Here is a 27315-nt window from a genome sequence, read left to right as displayed (position 1 = left end):
GAGGGGGTGCAGGAGACGGGGGAACCGGTGGGATGGGTGGAACTTACTTCCTCCTGCTGCTTCCTCCTCTTCCTCATAGGTGTGGAGCTCCCTCCCCCACTCCCGCGAGTATCGCGGGTCCTGCCCCTTGTATTTCCTGATGCCCACTTGCTTCTTGGGGATAAAACTGAAAGGAAAGAGAACACCAGGGAACTTCAGAGTGCTCTTGACTAGTTGAATGACCTACAGAAGACTGAGCTCATGCTGGACAGGTTTGTCACAGCTGTATACTCTCCGTTTGGCTGTGGCCTCAGAGACACTGATCCTACCACTGTGGTCAGCAAAGTTCAAAGCCTTCCTTCAGCCCAAGGAGCAGACTTACCAAGTACTTACCGTGATTCGGCGGGGGACATGTACGTCTTCCCAGGACCATTCCCGCACAGACAACAGACGCGACGCACCATGCCGTCGCCAGGAAGTGACGCCAGGCGACGCTCTGGCAATGGGGCTGGAAACTCGATTGTCAGAGCGTCGCCCAGCGTCACTTCCTGGCGACGGCATGGTGCGTTACAGGGAGGAATGTTCCGGCCGGGGAGCATGTGTCCAGCCGGGGACCACGATGATGTCACCGGTAGTGATGTCATCACGTTGGGGGCATCGCGTGGCAACACTCTAGCATTCGGAGGGGACTGTGTGGTTAGGTTACCATAGAGTTTTTGCACCGAATACTAGAGCATCGCCATGAGACGCACCCAGCATGATGATGTCAGGGACATCCCGACAAGGAACCAGGGGTCCCCCGCCATGGGAAAGGTAAGACCTGGCAACCCTAGAAACCAAACAAAGTCCCTTCCCCAAAGCACAGAGATTTCCTCCACTTTCTTGGAGCTGGAGATGCTTCTGAAGAGTGACAACCTTTATTGCAAGAAGAGGCCATGTGGCTTCTAACCTCCCAGTGTGATGTGATGGCAGCCATTTTGGCACGGCCACCATTTTGTGATTTTTTTTCCCGTACTCTCATTGCAGCAATTTTGTGGTGACCATGGCATCCTATACATTTCCTCAGAATTCGGAAAACACCTGTGGGCACGACGAAGTTGGGGATAGGGTTGCCAAGTCCATCTTCCACCCCCAGCGGGGGACTTTGGGGGCATTCCCTGGAGGGGGCGGGGCATCCCCAACATAATGACGTCACTTGGGGATGTCTGCCGCCGCCCCCCCCCCGCCGTGCACCGGATCTCCAGAAACAGCAGTTCCCTGCACTTAAAGTAGCCGGCAGCTGGCGTTTCCCCTTTAAGAGAAGCTGCGTTTCCCTTTTAAGAACGAAGCTGGCTTTTCCCTGCAAGCTTGCGGAGTTCGCGCTTGGGATGAAACATGGGTTGCACACCCTTAAAGGGAGAGAGATGGGTGGCTGTGGGTGTTGGGGGTGGGGCTTCCCCCCCGGCCCTCTGGCCGGCGGCGGGTAGAACCCCCCCAAAAAATGGGGGACCCCTGGCAAACCGGGGGGTTTGGCAACCCTAGTTGGGGACCTCTGGTGTAGACTGACCAAAGATGGCATTTATTGGAGCAAGTCCTGAAATGGGTCACTCTCAGAGGCTATGATGGCAGCAGCTGTGTGGGAGCCTTGTTTTGTTTCTGAACGAGCTGTAAAGAACACGGGAATGGCAACTTCCATGTATCTCCCCCCATAGTGTGTCAGGAGAAACAAGAAAAGTGGGGCTTGGCCTTACAGTTTCCACCTCTCAGCCACAAACGAAAACAAAGGAAGCTTTTGAACTAAGAACACAATACCGTTGCACATCTCTAATTGCTTAACTCTGCATGGGACCTCAAAGTCCTTAATTCAGGCGGGATCGTGTCCTTGGCGTATCCGAGGTCCCGCTGCTCTTAGAAGTCACGCTAAGAGGCCTTTTCATCTCTCCTAATCGACTGGTGAACTACTTAGAGCCATGTAAGAGCCCACAACCTACTTTATCTGGCTATGCAGAAGGCAAACTTTAATTGTTCCCATCTTTCCTCTTTGCAAGTATTGATTAAGGGAATGTATTAGAAAAGAGCTTGCCCGGCTTTGTTGTCCCCATCAGACAAGTGCTTCATGACTGTGTTACATGGGAAATAGCATCTCTTTACAGCAGTATGCAGAACCTCTTGGTAATTCCCATTCATTTAATTCCCTCCCTGGTGCTTGAATGTTCAGAAGGATGGGAAGGGAATTAGGTCTGAATACAGCCTGAACCAGTGAGAGGTTCCGGGAGGTGGCATCGCATGACACTGCAACAACCGTTTTCTGTCCAGAAAACAAAAATGACGGGACTACATTGTGTGATGCTGTAGGAATACCTCCAATCTCTATGGTTTTTACCATAGAGATTGAAAGGATTTCCAGAGTGTGATGTGACATAGTGATGTCACTTCTGGTTTTTCCGCCCCAAATGACATCGTTTGTCTCTTGCCTTGAAAACCCCATGGTCCCGGGGGTCACCATGAGTCCACTGTAACTTGATGGCACATTATTCATTCATTCACACATGCAGAAGAGTGAGATGCGAAGGAGATGGGGGTGAGATAGATGAGGGGGCATAATTGTCTGTATCACTTCAGGCAGCAGGTGAATTAGCCCATTTTTTAATAAATACTCCACTACCGGGGGGGGGGGATCTTCTTGAAAATGGTAATATACCCTGACAGGGAAAGGTGCCACCTTAGAGAGCCAGTTTGGTATAGTGGCTAGGAGCTTGAGCTCTAATCTGGGTTTGATTCCCCAGTCCTCCACATGCAGCTGCTGGTGTGACCTTGGGTCAGTTACAAGTTCTCTCAGAGCTGTTCTCTCAGGAGCAGTCTCTGTCAGAGCTCTCTCAGCCCCACCTACCTCACAGGGTGTCTGTTGTGGGGAGGGGAAGGGAAAGGAGATTGTAAGCCACTGGAGACTCCTTAGGGTAGTGAAGGGCGGGGTATAAATCCAATCCTTTCTTCTTCTTAGAACATTTCTAGATAAATAATAATACAAAGTGGTGGTGGTGGGAAGTGCCACCAGATCACAGTCAACTTATGGCAGCCCTGTAGTGTTTTCAAGGCAAGAGAGGTTCAGAGGTGGTTTTCCATAACCTGCCTCCGCATCATGACCCTGGTATTCCTTGGTGTTCTCCCATCCAAATACTAACCTGGGCCAACACTGCTTAGCTTCCAAGATCTGTGGAGATCAGTGTTCCCTCTAAGCTGAGGAGTCTTGTGAGCCCTCCCCATTCTAGTTTGTAAGCTACTGGCCTTAAAGTTGTGAGCGAGCGATTTGGCTATTGCATAGATGAGTTTGCTCTGGAGCCATCCTCCCTGAGTGAAGACAAAAATGTGTGAGCCAGAGGCTAAAAAACTGTGAGCTAGCTCACACTAACTCAGCCAGTTTGATGTAGAGCCAGTTTGGTGTAGTGGTTAAGTGTGCGGACTCTAATCTGGGAGAACTGGGTTTGATTCCCCACTCCTCCACTTGCACCTGCTGATGTGACCTTGGGTGAGTCACAAGCTCTGGCACAGCTGTCCTTGAAAAAGAGCAGTTTGTGAGAGTTCTCTCAGCCCCACCCACCTCACAGGGTGTCTGTTGTGGGGAGGGGAAGGGAAAGGAGTTTGTAAGCCGCTCTGAGACACCTTTGGGTAGGGAAGGGCGGGTTATAAATCCAATCTCTTCTTCTCTTCTTCTTCTTAGAGGGAACACTGGTTGAGATCAGGCTACCCTGGACCATCCGGGACCATTCAAAGTCTTGGACTATTATCTGGGAGACCCAAGTTCTAATCCCAACTATGCCATGGAAACTCACTCCACAAGCTTGGGCCTGCTACTCTCTCAGCCTAACCTACCTTCCAGGGCTGTTGTGAGGCTAAAATGGAAAAGGGGAGAACACTGTATGCCTCCTGAAACTCCTAGGAGGAGGGCCTAATAAAGGAAGTACCAAATAAAGAAGTGGTATGACAGAAACGATTGGTTTATCGTAGGAAAAAGAGTACCACGAGGATGTATATTGTCACCCTGCTTATTTAATTTATGTGCAGAGTACATCATGCAAAAGGCCAGCCTGCGTGAATCACAAGCCGGAATTAAGATTGCTGAGGAAAAGATCAACAACCTCAGATATGCAGACGATACCACTCTACTGGCAGAAAGTGAAGAGGACCTAAAGAGCCTCTTGCTCAGGGTAAAAGAGGAGAGTGCAAAAGTTGGTTTGAAACTCAACATCAAAAAACCGAAGATCATGGCATCAGTCCTTGGCAAATAGAAGGGGAAGTTATGGAAGCAGTGACAGACTTCACGTTCCTGGGATCCAAGATCACTGCAGACAGTGACTGCAGCCATGAAATTAAAAGGTGCCTGCTTCTTGGGAGGAAAGCTGTGGCAAACTTAGATAGCATAATAAAAAGTAGAGACATCATCCTGCCAACAAAAGTCCGTATGGTCAAAGCGATGGTATTCCCAATAGTAATGTACGGCTGCGAGAGTTGGACCATAAGGAAGGCTGAGCACCAAAGAATAGATGCTTTCGAATTATGGTGCTGGAGAAGACTCTTGACAGTCCCCTGGATTGCAAGGAGATCAAATCAGTCAATCCTAAAAGAAATGAACCCTGAATTTTCCCTAGAAGGCCGGATACTGAAGCTGAAGCTCAAATACTTTGGCCACCAAATGAGAAGGGAGCACTCGCTGGAGAAGACCCTGATGCTGGGAAAGACTGAAGGTCAAAGAAGACGGGGACGGCAAAGGATGAGATGGTTAGACAGTGTCATAGATGCAACGAACGTGAAATTGAGAAAACTCTGGAGGATGGCGGAAGACAGGAGGGCCTGGCGTGATATGGTCCATGGGGTCACCAAGAGTCGGACTCGACTGTGCAACTGAGCAACAACATGACAAAACGGGAAGCCAGAATCAAAGGCCCATTTGGGCCTCAATAGTTCTCACAATGTGTTGAAACAAGTGGTGAGGGGTGTGTGTGGGGGTTACGGGTTCTGTGAATGTCCTCCCAAACTCCTCATAAATGGTGGGTGTCTCTGGTCTCCGATACGGCACTTTGTATCTGCTTGTGGAGTACACACAAAGCCATATATGCTGTATACACTGCCTGCCGCTGCCTGCCTCTTCCTTTCTTGTTCCCTTCGTTTTGACAAATATTCATCTCTCTCTCTCTCTCTCTCTCTCTCTCTCTCTCTCTCTCTCTCTCTCTCATCCCCCCCCCTTCCTAGGGGCAATGACTGACAGATTAATATATGTCTCGCTACGTGTCTTCGAAATCAAAAGGAAGGTGCTGTCAGAATTACTTGTCAGAAAATGAGATTAGGTGCACTTGTCATTTCAGAGATAAGGTTGCATTTAATGAGCGCAAAAAGCCTTCTTGTGAAAAGGGGGAGGTGGGAGGAAAGGGGGGGAAGAGAGAGTGATTTTTTTTTCCTGGTGTCAGCTGAGTGCTTTATCATACATATCCTGATACTGTAGCACCCTGTCAAGGCCGTGATAATGGCTTCCTGGTCGGCAGGCCTTCTTCAGCATCAAAAGCCAGGATTTGTTACCTGGTTTTAAACTCATCTTGGATGTCAAAACCTGCTATCCTTAAGGGGACAAGGAAAGGGGGGGTACGAGGATGCAGGGTAGATGGTTTTTAAAAAAATGATAAAGGGTTGTGAGGACATAAATAGCAAGGTGCTTTGACGTAGACCCGCTTTTTTCTCAGCGAATGATAAATAAATTCCGCAGCGGGGCTGCAGTGAAATATGGAACTTGTCTAACAAGTGAAGGATAACTAATGAGAAACAGAGCCAGATCCCATTGAAACCAATTGTGTTGTTGTGGAAAAAAATATTTATCAAGTGCTCATTTCCTTCGACTGCCCTCCCCTCCCCACTGGTATTTTGCCAGTTATCTAAGAGAGCTGTAATCAGAACTCTGTTTGATGTGGTACGGGCAATCATTCCATTGCCAGAGCAACCTTTGGATGATAATGGAACATTCTAGGCCATATGTAACTTTTAGAACATATGAAAAATGTCTTATTTTATGTCAGATCATTGGTCCATCCAAGCTCAGGGCTGAATTCTTGGAGGGATGATTCACGTGTTACCAGGGGTCATTTCGTAGAAAAAGAGGAGCAGGAGCTCATTAGCATAACTCATTAGCATAACTTGTTTGCATATGCCAAACCCCCTGACATCACCGGAAGTGTGTCAGAAGGCAACACCCACCGCTCAGACTCCACTGGACTCTTTTGGATTGCTAGCAATTGGGAGGGGGGGAACATGCAGATCTGTCCTCGCAGAGGAGGGAGAGCTTGTACCTGAATAAAACTTGGTCTTAAAGGTGCCACTGGACTGTTTTGGACTGGGGGCCCGAGGGGAGCTCTGCAACTTACCTATCTGCTTCTTGCTCTGACTGAGGGCTGCTGGGAGCAGGAGGTGGGGCTTGTTGCATGTGCCCGCCCCCTGGGCTTTTTACTGCCAGAGCTCCGCTTCTGTGCGCTCCTGCAGGAAATGACCCCTGCGTGTTACAAAGTCCTTGTTTCTCCCATGCGTTCACCCAGGGTCAGTTGAACAGATGTTCCTGGGGAGTTTGGTGCCCAAAATGTGATTCGGCTCTGTATGCAGGACTGATTCAGATCAGGATTGCAATACGTGAGGGCTTCAGCTTTCCCTCTCCCTACCATTTTCTGGACTTGAAAGGGTCTCAGGGAGTCACTATCTGAGCTATTGAGGAAATTTACATGTTCTGATGGCTACAGGTACATTTCCCAAACAGGACAAATAGTGGCTCACTGGGTCCATTTCAGGTTGGGAGAAGGGCATGGGAGGGAAGGCATAATCCCCTTCTCCCCAAGTGCCATGGTCCTTTGTCCAAATCAGGTCATCATGCAACTGGAAGTTAAGAGCTGAACATAGAACTCCTAAACTATGCCTGTTAACCTGATACACATGGGGCTTTGTCATGTGTTAATTGGTCCTCATGATGGGCAGCAACTCTCTGCGGTCTTGGGCAGGTCTTTCCAACATCTGTACCCTGAGTTTTTTTTCACCAGAGATGCCAAGGACTGAGCCTGGGGTAGGTTTACCATTCACCCACCCATGGTTGAGAACCCCTCGGCCCAGTCCTCCATTATCAAAAAACTGAAGAGAAAAAATGGTTGGAAATCACCTCCATAGTGACTTCATGAGTCAGCCAGGGCTCAGCAATAGAGAGGACTACTCAGGAGAAGAGGAGCCCCGTGTAGCCCGCCTTGAGTTAACAAAAGCTGACCAGCATGAAAATGAGTTGCAGGCTTGTCAGGATTCACAGCCAACAGCTGGTGCAGAGCCACCAACACCCTCCAGCCCTGATTCAGCAGGTAAACCTCAGTTGGCCATTCCCCGCCCACCAGTATCACCTACACCCTTAGAGCACTGCAGGTGGAGGCTGAGAACAGAGCTACAGACAAGACAGCAAAGTGCACACCTCCTGGCCAGACGCCAGTTGCTTGCTGATAATGAAGATGAGTAGTTGCAGGATTGCCTCTGAGTAACTGGTTGCAAGCATGACCATTAGGCATGGGGCTATAAAACCAGCCAAGAGAGGCTGTTAGGTGTGGACGCAACATGTGCAGTAGATGCTAAGGCACCGATTCTGCCTTGCCTGACTTCTGGAGCTTGGACTGAACAACTCTTCTTTGCCTGACTTCTGAACCCCTGACCTTGGACTGAATGACAATACTTTGCCTAACTTCTTGCACCTGATACTCAGAGACTGCAAGCCAGTACAGTGACACTCCAGGAATTTCCCCGCGTCTCTATGGTCTTCCCATAGAAATCAGGGAAAATTCCTAGAAAGTGTCGCCTGGAAGCAACATCACATCCTCCCCAAACTCCACCCTTCCAAAGCACCACCCTCAATATCTCCAATTCTCCAGTCATGTGCCAAGGCAGTGCTGGCAGCCCTAGCCTGTGACCTTTTGCCTTCAAAGCAAATCTCGCCCCTTTCTCTTATTTTCTATACCCTGCATTGCTTTTTTTTTTAAGAAAATGGAAGGTGAACATAGGCCTGTTTAGCAAGAAGGAATTGTGGCTGTTTTCGTATTTGGACTGTTCTGCTTTGCAGGATGGAGAACTGCCGGGGGGGAGGGGGGAATGTCTTGTCCCTTTAAGAGAGCCTTAATGGGATGCTATTTACCAGGTGATGCTAGACGTTTCATGCTTTGAAAAGCTTTAGCAGCCCATTTCTTCTATTAAAGGGATATGATCGTTTCCGCAAGACCTCTTGGCAGCCCTCCTGGTTTGCTGCATTTCCAAGTCCTCAGCTTTATGGCAGCTTCACAGCCTTTTTGCAAAAATCCAATGCAGCAAAGTCAGACCGCTGGTCCGTCAGCAGCTGTTTGTAGTTTTTGTCTTAGGGATGCAGATGTGAGCTAGGCCCAACAGCTGAAAAGAAAGAAACTTTTGATATTGGTTTTCTGGATCCTTTAAAAAAAATATTGGTTTTTCTGGATCCTTTAAAGAAATAGTTCCTCATTAAACTCAGAACTTTAGGGTTGCCAACCTCCAGGTGGCAACTGGAGATCTCCCACTATTACAACCAGGCTTCCCAAGTACTTACCGCGATTCGGTGGTGTTAAGTCGCTCGCTTAACAAAGCAGTCGGAGAGTGATTCAGCAAGAACACGAGTTTAGTCTTCAACTCGAACACAACTCCAACACGGATCAACATGTGATAGCCAGAACAGCCTTTACGTTGCAGCTGTCCTGCTTTTAAACATTCCCGGCTAATGTAGCCACACCCACTGTACAAATACCAACCAATGAGGTTGCAGGGATAAGGTCCAATCACAATAGTTCCCGCTCTTGGAACTGGCTGTTGGTGATTGGTCGGTTCATCCTGGGCTACCAATTACAAGTGAGGGATAAGGATCCTAGCCCAGGATGAAAGCTTCACATGGTGTTTAAGTGACAGAGTTCACATACATACTTTGGTCAGATTGAATACACCACAGGTGGGGGACACATACTTCTTCCCAGGACCATTCCCGCACGGAAAACAGACGCACCGCACCATGCTGTTGCCAGGAAGTGACCCCGGGCGACGCTCTGGCAATGGGGCTGGAAACTCGATGGTACCATCGAGTTTTCAGCCCCATTGCCAGAGCGTTGCCCAGCGTCACTTCCTAGTGACAGCATGGTGCGGCGTGGGTGTGTTACAGGGAGGAATGTTCCGGCCGGGGATCATGTGTCCCCTGCCGAATCACGGTAAGTACTTGGTAACCCTAATTACAACAGATCTCCAGACTACAGAGACAAGTTCCCCTGAAGAAAATGTCTGATTTGGAAAGTGGACTCAATGGCAGGACTCTTTTTGTAGAAAAAGCCCAGCAGGAACTCATTAGCATAATAGGCCACACCCAACATCAGAAATGCACTAGCATATTAGGACACACCCATGACAGCACAGCTCATTAGCATATTAGGCCACACCCCCGTGTTACCAGAACTGTGGTCATCCAGCCACACCCACCTTTTGCTTCTTATTCTGTTTAGCTTGTTTGTTGTCAAAACCCAGGGCCCTTTTTTGTAGCAGGAATCCCTTTGCATGTTAGGCCACACACCCCTAATGTAGCCAATCCTAATGAGTGTCTGCTGTTGGGTGTGGCCTATTATGCTAATGAGTTCCTGCTGGGCGTGGCCAACTCGGGAGCCAGCCAGAACTCCGTTCCTGTGCGTTCCTGCCCCAAAAATAGCCCTGCTCAATGGCATTATACCACACTGATGTCCCTCCCTTCCCCAACCTCCACCCTCCTCAGGCTCCACCCCCAAAATATCCAGGTATTTCCCAACTCAGAACTGCCAGCCCTACACAAAAGTCAGTGTTTTGTGCTGTTCTCAGGGCCAAATGAACATGGTGTCTGTGACTGGGTTTTCTGAATGTGTACTTTAACAAGTTTGAACTTTGGCCTCCCTACGGCTTCTTTTAAAAATGAATGACGAGATCTAATTATGGACCACCAACTAGGGTTGCCAAACCTCCCGTTATGGTGCTGATCGTCTCTATTAAAATTTTAAAAATGCCACTGGCCTTTGGGCTGGTACATTACTTCCAGGTATAACCCGGAACTGGCAATGGGTAGCTCTAGGAAGTGCCAGAAACTTGTTGGCCACTGTGTGAAATAGGACACTGTGTGAAATAGGACACTAGACTAGATAAACCACTGATTGGATCCAGCAGGGCTCTTCTTATCTTCCAGCTCTGGATCTCGTCCATTGTGGTTGTTAAATTGCTGACTGTCAACTAATCTTCAATAAACATAATATTTAATAGAGAGAGATTGAAGCTTTCCCATCACTGCCTCCCTACTTCTTGGGGAGCTGTTAGAGACACAGAGTCCCTGCACAGACCAAGATGGCAGCCTTCTATTAGAATGTCTCAAGTACCCCACTGCTGATAGAACCCTGACTTAAAAGTAAGGTTCTTTTCCAATGCTGCCATTCTACCAGCGGCATTTCATTCACCAACTCTCTCCTTCCTTAGGCTCAGCCAGCCTGGTCACACCAGTCTATGCTTTTGTACCCTCACAGTTGGACTACTGTAACACATTCTGTCTGGGGCTGGCCTGGAAGACAATTTGGAAACTACAACAGGTCTATACTACGGCAGCCCAACTATCGTCAGGGGCAAGCCAGCAGGAACCCATCTGAGCTTTTTTTAAAAAGCCACATTGTTGGCTGCCATGCAGTGCCCATGTGGCGCCGTACTTAGTGGCAGCCTAGGACTGAGAAGACCTGGTACAGACCCTGGCTCAGCCATGAGGCTCCCATCTGTGACCTTTGGCAAATCTCTCTTTGCAGAGAACAATGGAGAAGTGCTGTGGCTCAGTAGCAGAACATCTTCTTTGCATGCAGAAGGCCTCAGATTCAGTCCCTGGCATCTCCAGCAGAGTTCCCTCTAAGCTGAGTTAGTGTGAGCCAGCTCACAGTTTTTTACCCTCCGGCTCATACAGTTTTGTCTCGGCCCAGGAAGGATGGCTCCAGAGCAAACTAATGGATGCAGTAGCCAAATTGCTCACTCACAACTTTAATGCCCAGTAGCTCACAAAGTAGAATTTTTGCTCACAGGACTCCATAGCTTAGTGGGAGCATTGATATCCAGTAATAAGGATCTTGCAGGAGGTGATGTGAAAGGCCTCTGCCTGAGAGAGCCACTGCCAACCAGAGTAGACAATACTAACTTTGATGGATCAGGGCTCTGACTTAGTCTAAAGCAGTTCCATGTGTTGTGCACATGTGATACTCTGAGCTCTCTGAAGGAAGGGAGGGACAAAAATGTATGCATAGGTGGAAAGGTGGAGGGTGCACTAACAGGCGCATCTTGCAGGATGACGTCTAAATACATTAAAAGGATCCCCCCCCCTTTGCAACTTGACAAAACAGGAACACTTCCATATCCAAGTATTAATAACAATCCAGGCCCCCCCCCCCCCCCCCGTTTCTTGGGTTATTTTTTTCCCCTGCAGTCTTTGCAAAATGAAAAAACACTTTGTAATCCCTCCCTTTTATCCAGAACAGATTGCCGTTTTAAGCACAGGCCCATAAACTGCAGGTTCAAAGAATCCTAAAGTGAATTAGCATAAAACGCTGGAATTCTCATTTAGCCAAACAGCAAGGCAGTTGCTCTGCAAGCAATTTTACGAGAGTTTTATTTTGAGGGCTGTGTGGGGGACGGGTTTTCAAATGGAAACAAAGATGAAAAGAGCCGAGCACTCACAATTTCTCCTTTCCCACCAGGGGATCTTGCGTGGAGTTTTTTTGGCATCCCGGCCTTTCCTGTTGTATCGCACAGGGAGTTGGGATCAAAGCGCAGGCTGGGAATTACCTGCCTTGCTGGGGGTTGCTTGGTGGTCTAGCAAAGCATCTAGAAACATTGAGCTGAAAGGGACCCCCAAGGGTCATCAAGTCCAACCCTCTACATAATGCAGGAAATGCACAGCTTCCCCCACTCCCCCAGTGGCTCCTGCCGCATGTCCAGAGGAAGGCAAAAAAAACCTCCAGGATCCCTGGGCCAATCTGGCCTGGAGGAAAATTCCTTCCTGATCCAAAGCGATGATTGGCATTACCCCGGGCATATAAAAAAAGGTTTGCTGAAGGTCCCAGATTTACTCTTTGGCAACTCAAGTTACAAAAAGCCAGCATGGCCTAGTAGTAGTTGGAGCACTAGACCAGGATCTGGGAGACCTGGGTTCGAATCCCAACCCTGCCAGGGACGCTGTCTGGGTGGCCTTGGGCAAGTCTTCCAGCCCATCCATCACACAGGGTGCTTGCAGGACGGGTGGGATTCAAAACAAGAATAAATAAACCCCAAGCCCCACTTGGAAAGACCTCTGCTTTGCTCCTTGGAAAACTGCAGGCAGTCGGACCCTGGGGGAATCAGCCTAGCAGAACAGCGAGCTGACTCAGCTGGCGAAAGGGGGGAATATGTGGCTCAGTGGCAGAGCATCTGCTTTGCCTGCAGGGGGTCCCTGATTCAATCCCCAGCAGCATCTCCAGTTAAAAGGGTCAGGAAGGAAGTGATGTGAAAGGCGGGAGGCCCTGGAGAAGTGCTGCCCGTTACAGTCGACAATGGTGACCTTGATAAATGGCCTGAGTCAGTGAAAAGCAGCTTCGTATGTTCATAGGAACCGGTGGATAAGTCACATGCAACATATATGTAAAAAGTCACTGGGTATTATTATTTGAGTTCACAGGTTTTGTTGGTGCAGGGTACACACAATCTCTTTTTTTGGTACTTTGGGTGTGCATCAGTGTTCCCTCCAAGCTGAGTTTGTGTGAGCCAGCTCACAGTTTTTTAGCCTCTGGCTCACACATTTTTGCCTTAGCTTAGGAAGGGTGGCTCCAGAGCAAACTACTTTATGCAGTAGCCAAGTCGCTCGCTCACAACTTTAATGCCAGGAGCTCACAAAGTAGAATTAAGACTCCACAGCTTAGAGGGAGCATTGGTATGCATGTGTGTGTTTGCGAGCCTGGAAGTCATGGTGCCTTCTGGCGACCCCTAGTAAGGCTAGGACATTTCAGAGAGGTGGCTTTAAGATGATGATGGTGATCAGGGGTCATTTCATAGAAAAAGAGGTACAGGAGCTCATTAGCATAACTTATTTGCATATGTCACACCCCCTGACATCACCAGAAGTGTGTCAGTAGGCAACACCCACTGCTCAGGCTCCACTGGACTGTTTTGGATTGCTAGCTATTTGGGGGGGGGCACGCAGATCTGTCCCCGCAGAGCAGGGAGAGCTTGTACCTGAATAAACCTTGGCCTTAAAGGTGCCACTGGACTGTTTTGGATTGCTAGCTGGGGGGGATGACGCGCAGATCTGTGCAGGAAGGAAGGAAAGAGGGAAAGAAAGAGAATGAAAGGAGGGCAAGAGGGAATGAAAAAGAAGGAAAGAAGGAGGGAAAGAAAGAGGGAGAGAAGGAAATAAGGAGGGAAAGGGAAAGAAGGAGCAGGAAGGAAGGAAAGAGAAAGAAGGAAAGAAGGAGGGGAAAGAGGGAAAGAAAGAGGCTTCTTGCTCCTCGTGGCCCGGGGCTGCTGGAAGCAGGGGGTGGGGCTTGTTGCATGTGCCCGCCCCCTGGGCTCTTTACTGCCGGAGCTCCGCTCCTGTGGGCTCCTGCAGGAAATGACCCCTGATGGTGATGATTTATTCAATTTTAAACTGCCCTCCCCCGGAAGAACCAGGCTCAGGGCAGTGTACACCAGGATAACAAATACAACGTCTTTAAAACAAATGAAAAGAGATTAAAAACATAAAAACACAGCAGCATCCTAAAATGGCATTAAAATCTCTTAATAGTGTCACTGGCCTCACAGGGAGACAGGGGGTGGGAATGCCAGACAGATGGGGCCGTCACGGTCCTAAACCAAATGCCTGGCGGAACATCTCTGCCTTGCAGGGCCTGTGGAATTGTAACAGGTCCCACATGGCATGGATGTTATTTGGCAGAGAGTTCCGCCAGGTTGGAAAACACCTGGCTCTGGTTGCCGACAGCCGGATATCTCTCGGGCCGAGGACCACCAGCAGATTTCGATCTAATGAGCACAACGCTCTCCTGGGGGGAGAGACAAACCACCCACCCACCTGCCTCTGCATCCCAGCCCTGGTATTCCTTGGAGGTCGCCCTTCCAAGTACTTGCCCTGCTTAGCTTCTGAGATCTGACGAGATCGGGCTCGCCTGGGCTATCCAGGTCAGGGCGGCACATGCCATCTTGACTGTACACCCCATGTTTTAAGAGCCATATTTGTTGGGAAGGCGCTGTAGCTCAGAATATGTGCTTTGCATGCAGAAACTACCTAGTTGAGTCCCTGGTCTTTCTTTCTCTCTCTCCACCCCCAGAGTTCTACAGGCAGGGTAGGAAGGCCACCGCTACGCCCCACACTGCTCCTCCCCCCTCCCAGCAACTAGCACTCAGAATTCCTTATAGGACTGTACTCCTCCATGAATTCGCCTTGTCCTTTTAAAGCCATCCAGACTAGTGACCATCACCATCTCTGGTGGCGAAGAGAACCTCTAGGGGGCGGGGCGGTCAAGTGGTGAAGCCCCGCCCCCTTCTTTACCCCGCCCTCTGCTTCGATCCTTATTCCATTTGGGAATGAGGATGAAGCAGGAGGGTAAGTAGCCGGGCCTTCTGACACACTTCCGGTGATGTCAGGGGGTGTGGCCTTCTGCCACTTCAGGTGATGTCAGGGGGCGTGGCATATGCAAATAAGTTATGCTAATGAGTTATGCTAATGAGCTCCGGCAGCTCTTTTTCTACAACAAGACCCCCGGGGTGGCAGTGAGTTCCACAAGCTGAGTCTGCATTTAGGTGAGGAAGCGCTTCCTTCAGTCTGTCCTTAACGTATTGCCCGTCTTCATTTCATTGGACAAGTTCTCACATTATGGGAGAGGGAGGGGAAAAACGAGGTCTCTGCATGTTTTTCCAAGGTGCTGCTGGACAGAAAGTCCGGTCACCACGCCAAATAAAACAGAAGATCAACCTGATGGGAGCATAAACGCACTCCGCACATGTTCAGAAGCACCGCTCTCTTTGCCTTACAGGCACAGTGTCAGTTCTAGTATGCAGCGGCAAAACCAAACAACTCCCGACTAGAGGTGGCACCATGTAGTAAAGCCAGGGAAACGGTGCCTCTGAGCATGTGCAGAGGGTGCTTGCGTTAGCACCCATCCAGCTTGACTTCTCCGGCGGGAAGCTTCTAAGGTCGGGCGCGGAACGGCCTTCCAAGCAAGCCCTTTTTCGTCTTCTGTTAAACAACAAAGGGCAGGATTTCAGACGAACACCCACCCACCCCAAGCTGAACCGGGGAGGCCCGCGGCAGAGGCAAGCGGCATTGGGGGCGGAGACGCGGGGGCGGAGCTGGCGGCAGGGCGGCGACGGAGGAGAAGCGCCGCCGACTCACTCTGGGAAACCAGCCGTGTGCGACTGCGGAGTTGGTGGAGAGCTCGGGCGGACAGAAGCCGACGCTGCTGCGGGACCGGCGCTTTCCTCCAATGCGGGTTATCGCGGCTGCTCCGGGCCGTCGGGCTGCCTTCATTTTGGGCCACTCTTGAATCGGGCCCTGGATTATGGGATCGCCTGGCCGCTTGCGCGCCTCGGTGCCAATGGAATTCACTTGAATCCGGCTGCTTGGGGCACGGAGAGGCGCTTTGTGTGAGATCGGAAGGTTGTGGAGCTGGAGGAGAGGAATTCCCACCCCCTTCTTCTGCCGGCTCTGCTCCCCTCTTCCAGGAGGCGAGACGAGACAAACCTTCCCGGGACCAGCCTCTTTGCTTGGGCACCGGGAGCCTCTCCAAAAGCGCGCGGTGCCAAACGGTTCCTTGCGCCCTGGGCGCACATGCTTCCCTTTGTCCTGCTCGCTGGGCTCTCCCGGCGCGGCCCCTGCCTTCCACCCTCCCTTTGATTCGCCGCTTCGGCCTTTCTGCCTCTCCTTCCCCCTCCTCTCCGTCGAAGGACCCACGATCACGCCTTCCCGCAGCCCCCAGGAATGGCCGTGCGCTCTGGGGGCCCCGCTTGGAAGGACTCGCCCTTGGAAGGAAGCGCTTGGATTTGCCTTGGGGAATAACTGCTTCAAACCAGACGGAACGGAGTTTGCTGGAGACTCTTTAGCAGGGCCCCCCTCCCTTTCCCCCGTCATGAACTTAGAGGCTGTCAATGGGGTTTAACCCTTTGGCGATCAGGTAATGGGGGCTCTTACCTTCTGCCCCGGGGTTGGGGGGAAAAGGAGGACTCCCTACGCGCGTGCTTTGGCTTGGTTTGGGTGTGTTGGCGATGCTGGCTTGCACTTTTGCCGTCTCTGGTGCACCGCGTGGGATGGGTAAGTCGTCTCTTAGTATGGGGGGGCTTCGTATATTGCCCCCACCCCGCAAGTCTTGCTGAAGTTATCTGAGGCTGCTTTACCTCTGTCCCTTTGGAGAGACTGAGTTCTTTGATGGCAATCCAGCCGAAATGGTATAAGTTGAAAGAGGGGGAATGGTGAGGGATATGTATGTGTGTGTCCCTTTGTAAATTCAACCATTTTGGAAAGGATCCTCACCCAATCCCAGTGGGTTAGTTTCTCTTTTGATTTGATGTTGTTTTAAATCGGACTCTCAGTGTCCACACACACACACACACCTTTTTGTTGTCTACAGCTTTGGGTTATAAGTAACACTCTGATTCACAAAAGCTTATGTGGGAATAAATGTGTTATTTGTCTGGAGGGTGCCGCAGGACCCCTGTTTTGATGGTGGAAGGAGGAACCCACGAGCGTCTTCAGGTTTAAGCCTGCTACGCTTGAAATCTCCCTGATGGTTTTGTCTGGTCTGCCTACACCTAAAGAAAACAAAACCTGGGATGAAGAATCCATGGTTTCCATTGGAGAAATGGTTTGTGGTTGCCGTCTGTTGTGAACAGCAGTTAAAGGGTTCCGTGTGCGGAGTCCCACCATCCTATCCCTGGCTTGTTTTTTTGTTTCCAAATAATGCAGGCCGATTGCCAGAGAATTGGTCTGTTCCATTGTGAGTGTATTGAGAACCTGGATCCTGACATCTAGAGACATTGGGAGTATGTCATATTCAGGTCTGTCCATGTGCAGTGGCTTGGTAGTATGCTTACTTCACAGTGGCTCAGTGGTATGTTTGCTTCAAGCTACCGTGGTCTTATCTGAGTATTTCTGCCGTGTGCCTTAGGTTAAAAGTTGCCTCCGAAACAAGGTTGGGCTGAAGTGGATTGCCGTGGCTCAGCTGCAGATGTCCTTCGGCTCTTACCACCTGGTCTCAGTGGGGGAAAGTGTGAAGCGAGAGAAAAAACACACCAGTCCTCTTTCCCCTTCCGGCTTTCCATCACCACCAAGAAACCCCAGCTTGCTCGAGTACACACGGGATTTCAGAATAGAGAGTTTCCATAGCACAGAATGCAGCATTCAGGCTGGCTTGAGCCTGCAGGGAAAATACTCCCTTTCCTCTTCAGAGCCCATTCCCCAAGCAACTGTCCAGCAAGAGTTTGGCAGGGGTAAGGCAGAGGGCAAACTGTGATGCGTACCCTTTGTCTGGCCAACTGGAGGTGAAATCACACTTGCCCGTGACATCCCTGACGTTGGGGGTGATGTACGGGTGATAGCTTGTCAGAGGGGTGGAGGAGATCCAAGAAAGGCATTCTTGGTGGGGATGCCTACATGCCCATCCCCGACCCACTGTGTTCGTCTGCCACCCAGACAGGACAGGAAAACCAAGAAAATGTGCGCACCATGACAATGGCAGTCTCTTTAGGGTACCACCTTAGAAACTTTTTTTAAAAAATTGTCCATATACAGACGTGGTCCTTATTCTTGAAAGCAACAAGGACGTCTTTGTGGAAAGGCCAGCTCTTGCCTGTTCCCTCCCAGAGGAGCATGATTGCCTCCAGGATGGGATGTGGGATCCGTGATTCACTTGGGAGGGAGGAGGGGAGAAAGCAGCTGGGTTGCTCCCCCCCCACTGGGCACCGATGGGATAAGAGGAAAGAGAGTCTCTCTGCACTCGGTTAATAAGTTGCAGTGCATGTGAGTCTTTTTGTGTGTGTGTGTATGCTGGTGCATACCTTCTTGATGCAAAGCAGCCTCCCCGATCCTAATTATGGCTCGATCCTAATTATGGCTCGGAGGATCCCCTCCCAACCACCCCCAGGCCCGCTTAGGCGGGAGGTGGTAGCGGGCAGGATGGATACCGCTTTCAAAAAAAGTCTTTCATGTCGGGAGCTGATGTTTTTGCAAGTGCTTGGCCCTGGCGCATGCCAAGAACGCAGAAGCGCCAACCCTTTCTGTCTGGACAGGAAATATTTTGAGTAATACATCCCCCTGTATGGCAATAAATTCCTTGATGGAAGAAAGAGAGTGAGAGAACGGATTCTTTTTGCCTCGAGGTCTGCTGACTTCTAGCATTTAAATCCGAGGGGACTGAGCTGGGCTTGGGAGCTGAAAGGTTTGAAGAATAAGGCGGCGGGGGTGAGGGGGGGGAGAGTTAGGGTGGTGGTTATTGCTAGCACTGTTTCTCTAGACGGCGGACCTGATGGGACTTAGATTGAAGGCATTCTTTATCTGTCCAGAGCTATGTACATGGAAGATGGACTCCAAGAAGGTATTTTCACATACAAATACACTGGGGAGCGTAGGGTGGTGGTGGAATACATTGGCAAATGCACACTACGCTTTTTGTTCCGTCGGCTTTTAAGGAAGGACTTGAGAAGTGATGGAAGAGAAGGGTGTGTGGGGGGGAAGCGTTCATACTTTTAATGGCTGCAAAGACCTACTGATCGCAAAGAAATCCCCATAGGTGCCGAATCAATGAGAGAGGAAATTATAATATTTCCTTGGCTAGCAGAATCTGAGAAATGAAATCTGGCTGCTCTCCATATGTTCTAGTTCTGGAAATTACCGTTTCTTAGAAGTACTTCACGGGGAGTCCTCGTTCTGTCTGTTCGCTTCATTCAAAAGAGGATATAGTGGAAGGACCCTTATCTTTATTTCCGTAGTTGCCCCTAGCCAAAGAAGAGAGGAAATTGTTAAGAATTAAGAGGACAGGCATCGCTTCTCGCTCTTTGACTGAAGGAGGAAGTGACCCGTTTGTTTGGAAGGGGGCGACCCAGTGTTTTGGCATGTATCTGAACAAATGGTTCAGATAGGTCAAGCCAGTTTGGGTTCTTTCGGTGGTCTCAGAATGGTGTTCTTTGATTTATGAGGGGAAGCTGGTAAATGGCTAGAACTTTGAGTTGGCTGTTTGGCGGCATCCATGCCCTGCGTCTGTGTGCCGATTTGAAAATGCCCTGCGCACCTTTGCGTCGAGGTACTGACAGAATGGTTTCTAGGAATGCTAGCAAGTATTTCCCCTGAAGAAATATAAATAGGTTTCTGTAATAATTTTCATCCCCCACCACAGGAACCTTGATGGAAATTTCTCTTTCTCAGTTAAAGAGAGCTTTCATAGCGACGTGGATTTAAAATGCTGACATGAGGGCCTCGCTTCGGGCCAAAAGATCTCTTCAAACTAGTTCAGAGTTTTAATTATTATTTTTTAATTGTGTGTGTGTTGGGGGGAGAACACATTTGTCGTCCCGGTTCAGTCTTTGGGGAGAACTTTGAATTTCCACAGCTGATGAGAAAAACTGTCCTTTCTTGCGCCACCGATCAGGCTGAATGGTGAGGTTATGAAAGCAATGAGAAAGCTCTCAAATTGGGTGGAAGGATACAGCTGACCTGTTCTTCAAAGCGCAAAACCCTTTGACCCCTTCTAGTTTATTCTTAGGCTTCTTCGTTTATCAGTTCCATTTCCCCCCCTTTTACAGCTTTATCAGGTTAGGGATCCAGCATTCACAAGGCTTTTTAAGGGGGGGGGGGATCGTATTTTCTCAGTGATTTCCCTCGATGCAGGCAGTGTTAATCTCCCCAAATCCATTTATAATTCTGAGAATTAAAGCCCTTTTAAAATCAAATGAAGATTTAAGAGGAACAACCCCCCCCCTTCCATCAACCATGTATAATCTTAGTGTTTTAAATGATATTAGTCTGTCTACATTGAGTAGGATGTAAGTCCCATTATAGAAATGGACATTTATTTCAAAGTAAACAAGCTGAATTGGGCTGCTTGATATAATTTTCCAAGCTGCTGGTTGGTTGGATATTAACTGATTTAGACACGTGTTTGTGTGTTTTTGTATCCATGCACTGTTAATTAAAATGCAGTTTTCCTTTATTCACTTGTTTGTAGACAAAAACTTTCCCGTGTCTAATGGCTCGTTCTCCAAGCATGGGAAGTTTTGATAAAACATTTCAGTAAGCGCCGCTATCAATGCGATGTCAGGGCATTTCTCCCCTCGCAAAATTTGTCCGTGCGCAAAAGCAACGAAACGATGGGTCTTTGACTGCCGCAGCGCCTGTGATTTTGTGAAAGTCAAAATGTGTCGTAGAAATCCTGGAGTCAGCTCAAATGTTGAGTATTGTATCGTCTGCACAATTCCAAAGAATCGAGTTAGGGCGCTTCCATAACACTGAATATATGGAGTAGTTACATACACATACCAAAAGTGAGATGGCCCTAAATGAAGAAAATCCCCCCCCCCAAAGCTTTCACACATAAAATTAGTGTGTGTGGGGTATTGTACCTAACTGTAGTGTGTATGTGAATGTAAGACAAAGCTCTTTTTTTATATACAGTGCATATGGGGGAAATGCCTAGTCTTCCATTTCAGGTATGTGTGTGTAGCCTTAAGGTTTTCAATACCCAACTCTTATTTTTTAAAATGATTTCCATGCTCATAAATTGGAGGAACACCTATGTTTGAAAATGAGGTTCCTGATCATGTGTTGTGTGCATCCAAACTGTGTGAATTTAACTCCGATCTCCAGTTTATGCTACAGTACTGATGCTGTCCAGGATGGTCGATCAAGGTTTTACTTCATTCGTACAGTTATTGTTGGCTTTGGTTTCTCTCAGTAATTATATTCCCAGTTTGAATTAATAGAGTGACAAATGCACATTTTCTGTATCCGAGTGTCCTGAAATGTATTGAAATCGTAGACCTGGATGTAAAATATAAATTTGAGTGTGGTTGGTCTGTTGTTTCCAAAGAGACTTCAGTGTCAGAAGATGGGTAATTTTTACCCACAATGGGTACATTGCTTTTCTTGGGGGGTTTTTAGGTGGGGAAAGAATGTTTTGAAAGATATGTAGAACAAATGTAGAGTCCACTGGCATATGAAAGATATGTCTTAGAGCAGGGGTGTCAAACATGCAGCCCATGGGCCAGATCAGGCCCTTGGAGGACCCCAGTTCGGCCCACAAGGACCTGGCCGTTTCCTGCTTCCTTTTCCAGTTCTGCTGGTGCTGCTACATCACAGCTTGCTTTACCAGTCTCTCTCAGTCACACAGGAGAGAGATAGGCAAGCCTCTCCTGTGCAATTGAGAGAGTCTGGTAAAGAACTGGCTGAGGCTCCTCCTCCTCCCAGGGGGAGGAAAGGAACAGCTAGAGCTCCCTTCCTGGACAGGCTTCAGGAGACAAAGGGAAACCTTTCTTGCCTTCCACTGGCTGAGGCTTCTCCCTGAAGGGAGGGAGGGAATGAGGGAGAGCTTGCTTTCCTGCACCTTTAAGACCAACAGAGTTTTGTTCGAGGTATGAGCTTTTTTGTGCCTTGCTACAGTGTGTGTTTTGTTGGGCTCTTTATGCCAGGGCTCTTCTGGGTGCAACTGGGTTCCCTTCCCCTTATCACTGTATTCATGCCCTCATGATCCAATCTTTCTCAGTAAGAAAGCAATGTGAACTATTTTAGAGGAGGAATAACAACAAGCCAGTGAGATGGATTAGGCTGAGAGTGTGTGTCCAGACCAAGTTCGCCCAGCACATTTCTTTTGTAGGAAGTTGTAGTTATTTCTCTGGGGAAGACTATAGTTTTGTAGACAAACACATGGCCCTCAGTCTGTGTCAGGAGGCCTTCTCATATTCTTGACCAGCACATGAAGCAACTTATGTACTAAAGGTTGTAATGTCCAGCCATTTCATGTTTTCTCCTGGGTCCTAGGCTCAGAACACTGAGCATGAGATTTCTGTAATGAATGTCAATTAATCAAAAGTAGGTTTGCAGTTTACAGATACACACCTGAACAGCATACGCAAGATTGCTACAGCACAGACATTTTGACGCAATAATTCAGAGCAGAGGTATCAGTTATCAAAGACTGTTAAATAGACAAAATATTGCAAGAGTGCTAGTGTTTTAAGTATCTTTTATTTAAAGTTTTAAAAAATCTTTAATTGTGTTCGTCTATGTCCTTTATAAAGTTTATATCTCCAGTACCTGGCATTACATTTTATGACACACATGGCCCAGCCCAACAAGTTTGACAACCCTGTCTTAGAGGTATTAAAGCTGTATCACTGTCTGTCTGTGCAAAGGAGCTTCAGAAACTCTTTCTACATAAATAAAGCTTCAGAAACACTAATAAACTGTTGCCCTAAATATCAAATTGGGCATGATGTTTAAAAAGTAGGTATATTTGACAGACATTCTAATATAGTGGTATATAAAACATGTTTGTATGGACATATAAGCACACAGAGCCAAAGACAGCTTTTATTCTATGTGTCTTAAATCCAACCTTCAAATCTTGGTTTTGTCTATCTTTCGGTAGCTTGGTATGATAAAGTCCATTCTAATAATGGATGTTCACTCAAATGTGAATTGTGGAGGCTGTGATATTCCAGACGAGTTAACGGAATGCAGTAAGCTGTCTTTGGAAGGATGGGGGGAGTTGTTGGAGAAAGCCTGAAAAACTGTATGAGGTTGTCCTAGAGATGAGAATTTTCAGGCTTTAAGCCTTTTATTTGGTCTTGAAGCTCACTGTGGGTGGTGTTGGGCAGCTCCCTGTCACTTAGCCTAACCTACCTTGCAGGGGTGTTGTGGACATAGGGTAACCTCACATATGCCACCTTGAGCTGCATCACAAGACGGGACGTAGACATTACAATGAAAGCTCTTTCTGTGGGGCTACAGTTGTGGTTGAGACTGCTCATAGTTCATTGTGTGTTGAATTGCAAAAGAATTACATCTTGCGTGTTGCCAATATTTTGAATAAGGAACCATCAAAAACAGAGCCACAAATGTCTGTTTCTGTCCTTCATGGCTAGCATAAAGGCTTGCAGGGTAGTTAGACATGGCTAAATAGCACCATCTTCTGGGCATTTGGGTTTCCAGTTGCACAGTTCTGTCTTTTGTGCTTTGGAAAAACGACAGGTACTTTCCCTCCATCTTTGACTTGGAATCTCTACATCTTGGCCTCTGAAGCTCAACACCTGTTTGGTCTTATTCTATAAGCCTGTTATATCACTGAATCAATAGCAGCTGAGTTCTTCGTTGTCTAATCTGTGGCTCTTTTTCCATTGGTTTTTCTTAGGCTTCTGATGCCAGTTCTGAGAAACTGTTCAACACCGTTGCCAATAAAGGTAAGTGTGTGAACCCCCTCCCCAAATACTCTCCCCTCCACCACCATTTCATCCATCATGTCTCCCAACCCACACAGCTCACAGTTGTAACCGGAGAGTAAGCCGCCGATTTCCGTACGTCCATCAGCCAGTCCACTCGTAGTCCTTCCAGCCACACGTTTGGTCGTGCAAGCGATTAGATGGCAAAAGCGATACAAAACCTCCATTAAAAAAAAAAAAATCTTATGAACTATTTGAAGTCTTCCAGGCCTGAATTAATTCATAGATTAATATTTGGTAACAACCTCTAATCTTGTTCTCATAAAGGTTTTCATTTTGAGCTCATTTAAAGAAGTTGCCGGCATTCTGAGTGTTTTAAATGTGATTGTGCCTCATTGGTTTGGGCGATAGACGCAGAATTATGAACAGCCAATTTGTACAGCGCAAGCAATTACGGTTGCCTGGCATCTAGGGTTGGTATAGCAATGATCATTATGGCTTTATCTGTGTGGGATGCTTCCGCGTTTAAAGTTAATAAACTGTATATAGTGTCATAATTAAAATATACGTTCTCTCTTTAAGCTCTATGTTCATGGCAATTGCAGCTAGCAATTTAGTAGTATGTAACCCAGGCTCGGTGCTCGTTTTTGGTCTTGTTTTTACGATTGGTGGGTACAAGTCTGCTTTTTCAATTGGCAGTTGATGACGTCGGCTCTTTACCTGCCCCTTTTGCCATTGCGCAAAGTGTAAATTTCATTCTGCTGTGTATCTGAAATAACAAATAGTCTAATGGGGGGGGTTAGGGTTGTTGTTTTTTGCTTTTTGTAGTTAGTTGTTTAATGAAGTTTCAAGCCATGCAAGATGCTACTTTAGGTCAGACTGGCTTCTGGAAGGTTTTTGCACCCCCAAATGTTGAGCTGTCGTGATGTCAAAAGAATGTATTGTAATTTTCTGGCCAAATATGCTTGCTGTGGACAATTCACATAGAATGTACCTCACGTCAACCGAAGTAAAAAGTCAAGTGGACAGATTGCTAACCAGAAGCCCAAAGAACTTCAGCAGCGTCTGTTTCAGGCCTTCATTGTAGGAGGGAGTTTGGTCGCATGCCATACAGTGACAGATGACATTTCTACTTTTAAAATTGCCGTCTGGGGCCATTCTGTAATCCATCTTATTTGGAGTCATTCTGTTCTTTGTGGTCCTGGGTTACTTTGGAACATGCGTGCAATTTGGTTGTCAGGAAATGTTTTGTGTACTTGTAGGCAGCCCTGTAAGCTGTAAGGAGCTGCGGTGGCTCAAGTGGTTAAGACGCTGAACTGCAGGCTGTGGAAGGTCAGTAGTTCAGTAGTTTGAGACCCGAGTGTGCCGCATGACGGAGTGAGCTCCCGTCTCTAGTTCCAGCTCCTGCCAGCCTAGCAGTTCGAAAGCAAGAAATTGCAAGTAGGTAAATAGGTACCGCTTCGGTGGGAAGGTAACAGCGTTCCGTGCACCTTGGTGTTTAGTCATGCCGGCCACATGACCACGGAATCGTCTTCGGACAGCGCTGGCTCTTCGGCTTTGAAACGGAGATGAGCACCGCAACCCTAGAGTCGGATTCGACTGGCTTTCGAGCAAGGGAAACCATTTACCTTTACCTTTTAGGCAGCCCTGACCTGGATAGCCCAGGCTAGCCCAGTCTCGTCAGATCTCCGAAGCTAAGCAGGGTCGGCCCTGGCTAGTATTTGGATGGGAGACCTCTAAGGAACACCAGGGACGTGACACAGAGGCAGGCGGTGGCAAACCTCCTCTAATAATCTCTTGCCTTGAAAACCCTACAGAATCACCATAAGTCAGCTGTGACTTGACGGCCCTTTCCACCACCACGCTTGTTGTCGGCACAAACTCACATTACAGTCTTTCTTGTCCTCATGGCTTGTGCTTTGGTGATCTACATCATAATACACATGACTTCCCTAGGTGAGCCCCAGCAGTAAAAGGGCGCGGACGTTTGGAACTGCCTGGCATCCACAAGTTTTGGCTTGGCTTATCAGCCAGTCAATATCTATGGCTGCTACTAACATGTTCCCCTTCTCTGAATCTGGGGGTAGGGGCCGTGGCTCAGTGGTAGAGCATCTGCTTGGCATACGCAAGGTCTCAGGTTCAATCCCTGGCCTCTCCAAATAAAAGGATCAGGTCCAGTGTTCCCTCTAAGCTGAGTTAGTGTGAGCTAGCTCACAGTTTTTTAGCCTCTGGCTCACACATTTTTGTCTTAGCTCAGGAAGGATGGCTCCAGAGCAAACTAATTTATGCAGTAGCCAAATCACTCGCTCACAACTTTCATGCCAGTAGCTCACACAGTAGAATTTTTGCTCACGAGGCTCCGCAGCTTAGAGGGAACAGTGGATAGTATCTGGTCCCTGTTTTGTAGAAGGGAAGTGTAATTTTGTGTCTGATTAAATCACATTTAAATCTCAAGCTGCTATCCTAAGAACGTGGGTTGTTGAAATCACGGAGGTAAATGTTTTCAGCTAAATGTATTCAGGGTCTGAAACCAAACTGGTTGTTTAAGTGGGAAACACAGCGTTGTTGGAAAGCTAACTCGTGTGTTACCGTTTTGGTGCTTTTTGTTGCCAGGTGTCCTTAGGTTTTGTGGGTTTTTTACGCTTTCTTTTGAGAGCGGAAGGTGTTTTCGTGATTGATTATTATTATTTTTTTGTCTCAGTCTCTTTGTAGCCTCAGGAAAAGTTGTGCGGCCTGTGTGAAGCCCACTCATTAGGTCTGTGATTTCCCCTTGGTAATTACGCTGCTTCTTCTGAAATGACTTTGATGTATATTGAATTATATCTATTTTTAATTGCATAATGGAGCGCTGGTCCTGGTTTATGCATTAGCATCCTTTTGAAGTTATGAACTGAGGGATTCCCCCCCCCCAAAGAAAAAGAGTTTATGGGGGGGGGAGCTAAATAGAATTATTTGTCTTGGCAGACACAAATGAGGTGGTTTCTTTGGCTGAGAAGAGGTCGAAACCAAGCAAGACGAGGGAGGGGAGACTTGTTTGTTCAAGTGATTCCAGCCCTCTGAACAACATACGCCTGCGTCTTTATTTTGTTAATTTTGTCTTTGGAATGCGGGGAATCCTCTTTGTGAAAAAGAGATGAATTGGATTTGGAAAACCAGTCTAGAGACCCTGAATCCCTAACTGAGAGTGCATGGTGAGGAAGGAGGAGACCGCCCTTCCAAGGAAGCAGAGGGGGCACTTCTGTTCTTCCTTTTTATTCTCCTCCTCCTTTTCTTTTCCCTCGAAACCATTTCCCACATTGCTGATGTTGTTTACTTACCCAGGTTGGATTGGCGGCACCGATTTACTCGTGAATGGATTTCACTTGACGGAGACCTTTCTTCTCTGCCTTCTCTTGGTCCCCTTCTGTGGTGATTTAGTTCCCATGAAAGGATTAAGGCTTCTTTTGTGTTGCCTAAAGTCAACATGGGCCTTTCTTCACTGTTCCCCCCCCCCCCTTGCTTGGGAAGCTGTACACAGCTAAGCTTTTTAGTCAACGGTAGATTATGTTTTTGCCCCCAAATTTCCATCAAAATGGTGGCTTTCTTCTCATCCCGGACCTTCTGAGTTTTCCCCCTTCGTGCCATATGCTAATTCCTGTCAGGGGGGGACGGACATGAATGGCCGGGGAAGCATCTGTGTCGATCTAGGTACTTCAGAAACCAGCTCTGACGCACGCACACCCAGAAAAGCAAACCAAAAAGAAACCATTTGGCTGAAAAAGGACTGCTGTTCCTGCCGCTTAATGTCAGGAAACAAACCAGAACAAGATGCACATCTTTTGAGATAATATTGATAATTACTTCCAGGCAGGTGCAGAATATTATGCAATGGATATC

The 27315-nt window shown here is 48.0% G+C and overlaps 1 protein-coding gene across 1 annotated transcript in view; it reads left to right on the top strand.

The window, feature by feature from the left end:
* AUTS2 (autism susceptibility candidate 2) overlaps positions 1-27315 on the top strand; it is a 903433-nt gene that overhangs the window by 767159 nt on the left and 108959 nt on the right. The window contains exon 5 of the mRNA XM_015418389.1: positions 23412-23460. Coding sequence (XP_015273875.1) covers positions 23412-23460 — 49 coding nt within the window. The remainder of the gene's footprint in view (positions 1-23411; positions 23461-27315) is intronic.

The sequence above is a fragment of the Gekko japonicus genome, unplaced genomic scaffold (genome assembly GCF_001447785.1).
Source record: "Gekko japonicus isolate JY-2015 unplaced genomic scaffold, Gekko_japonicus_V1.1 scaffold89, whole genome shotgun sequence".
NCBI classification, from domain to species: Eukaryota; Metazoa; Chordata; class Lepidosauria; order Squamata; family Gekkonidae; genus Gekko; species Gekko japonicus.
This window is presented reverse-complemented; position numbering and strand designations above follow the sequence as displayed.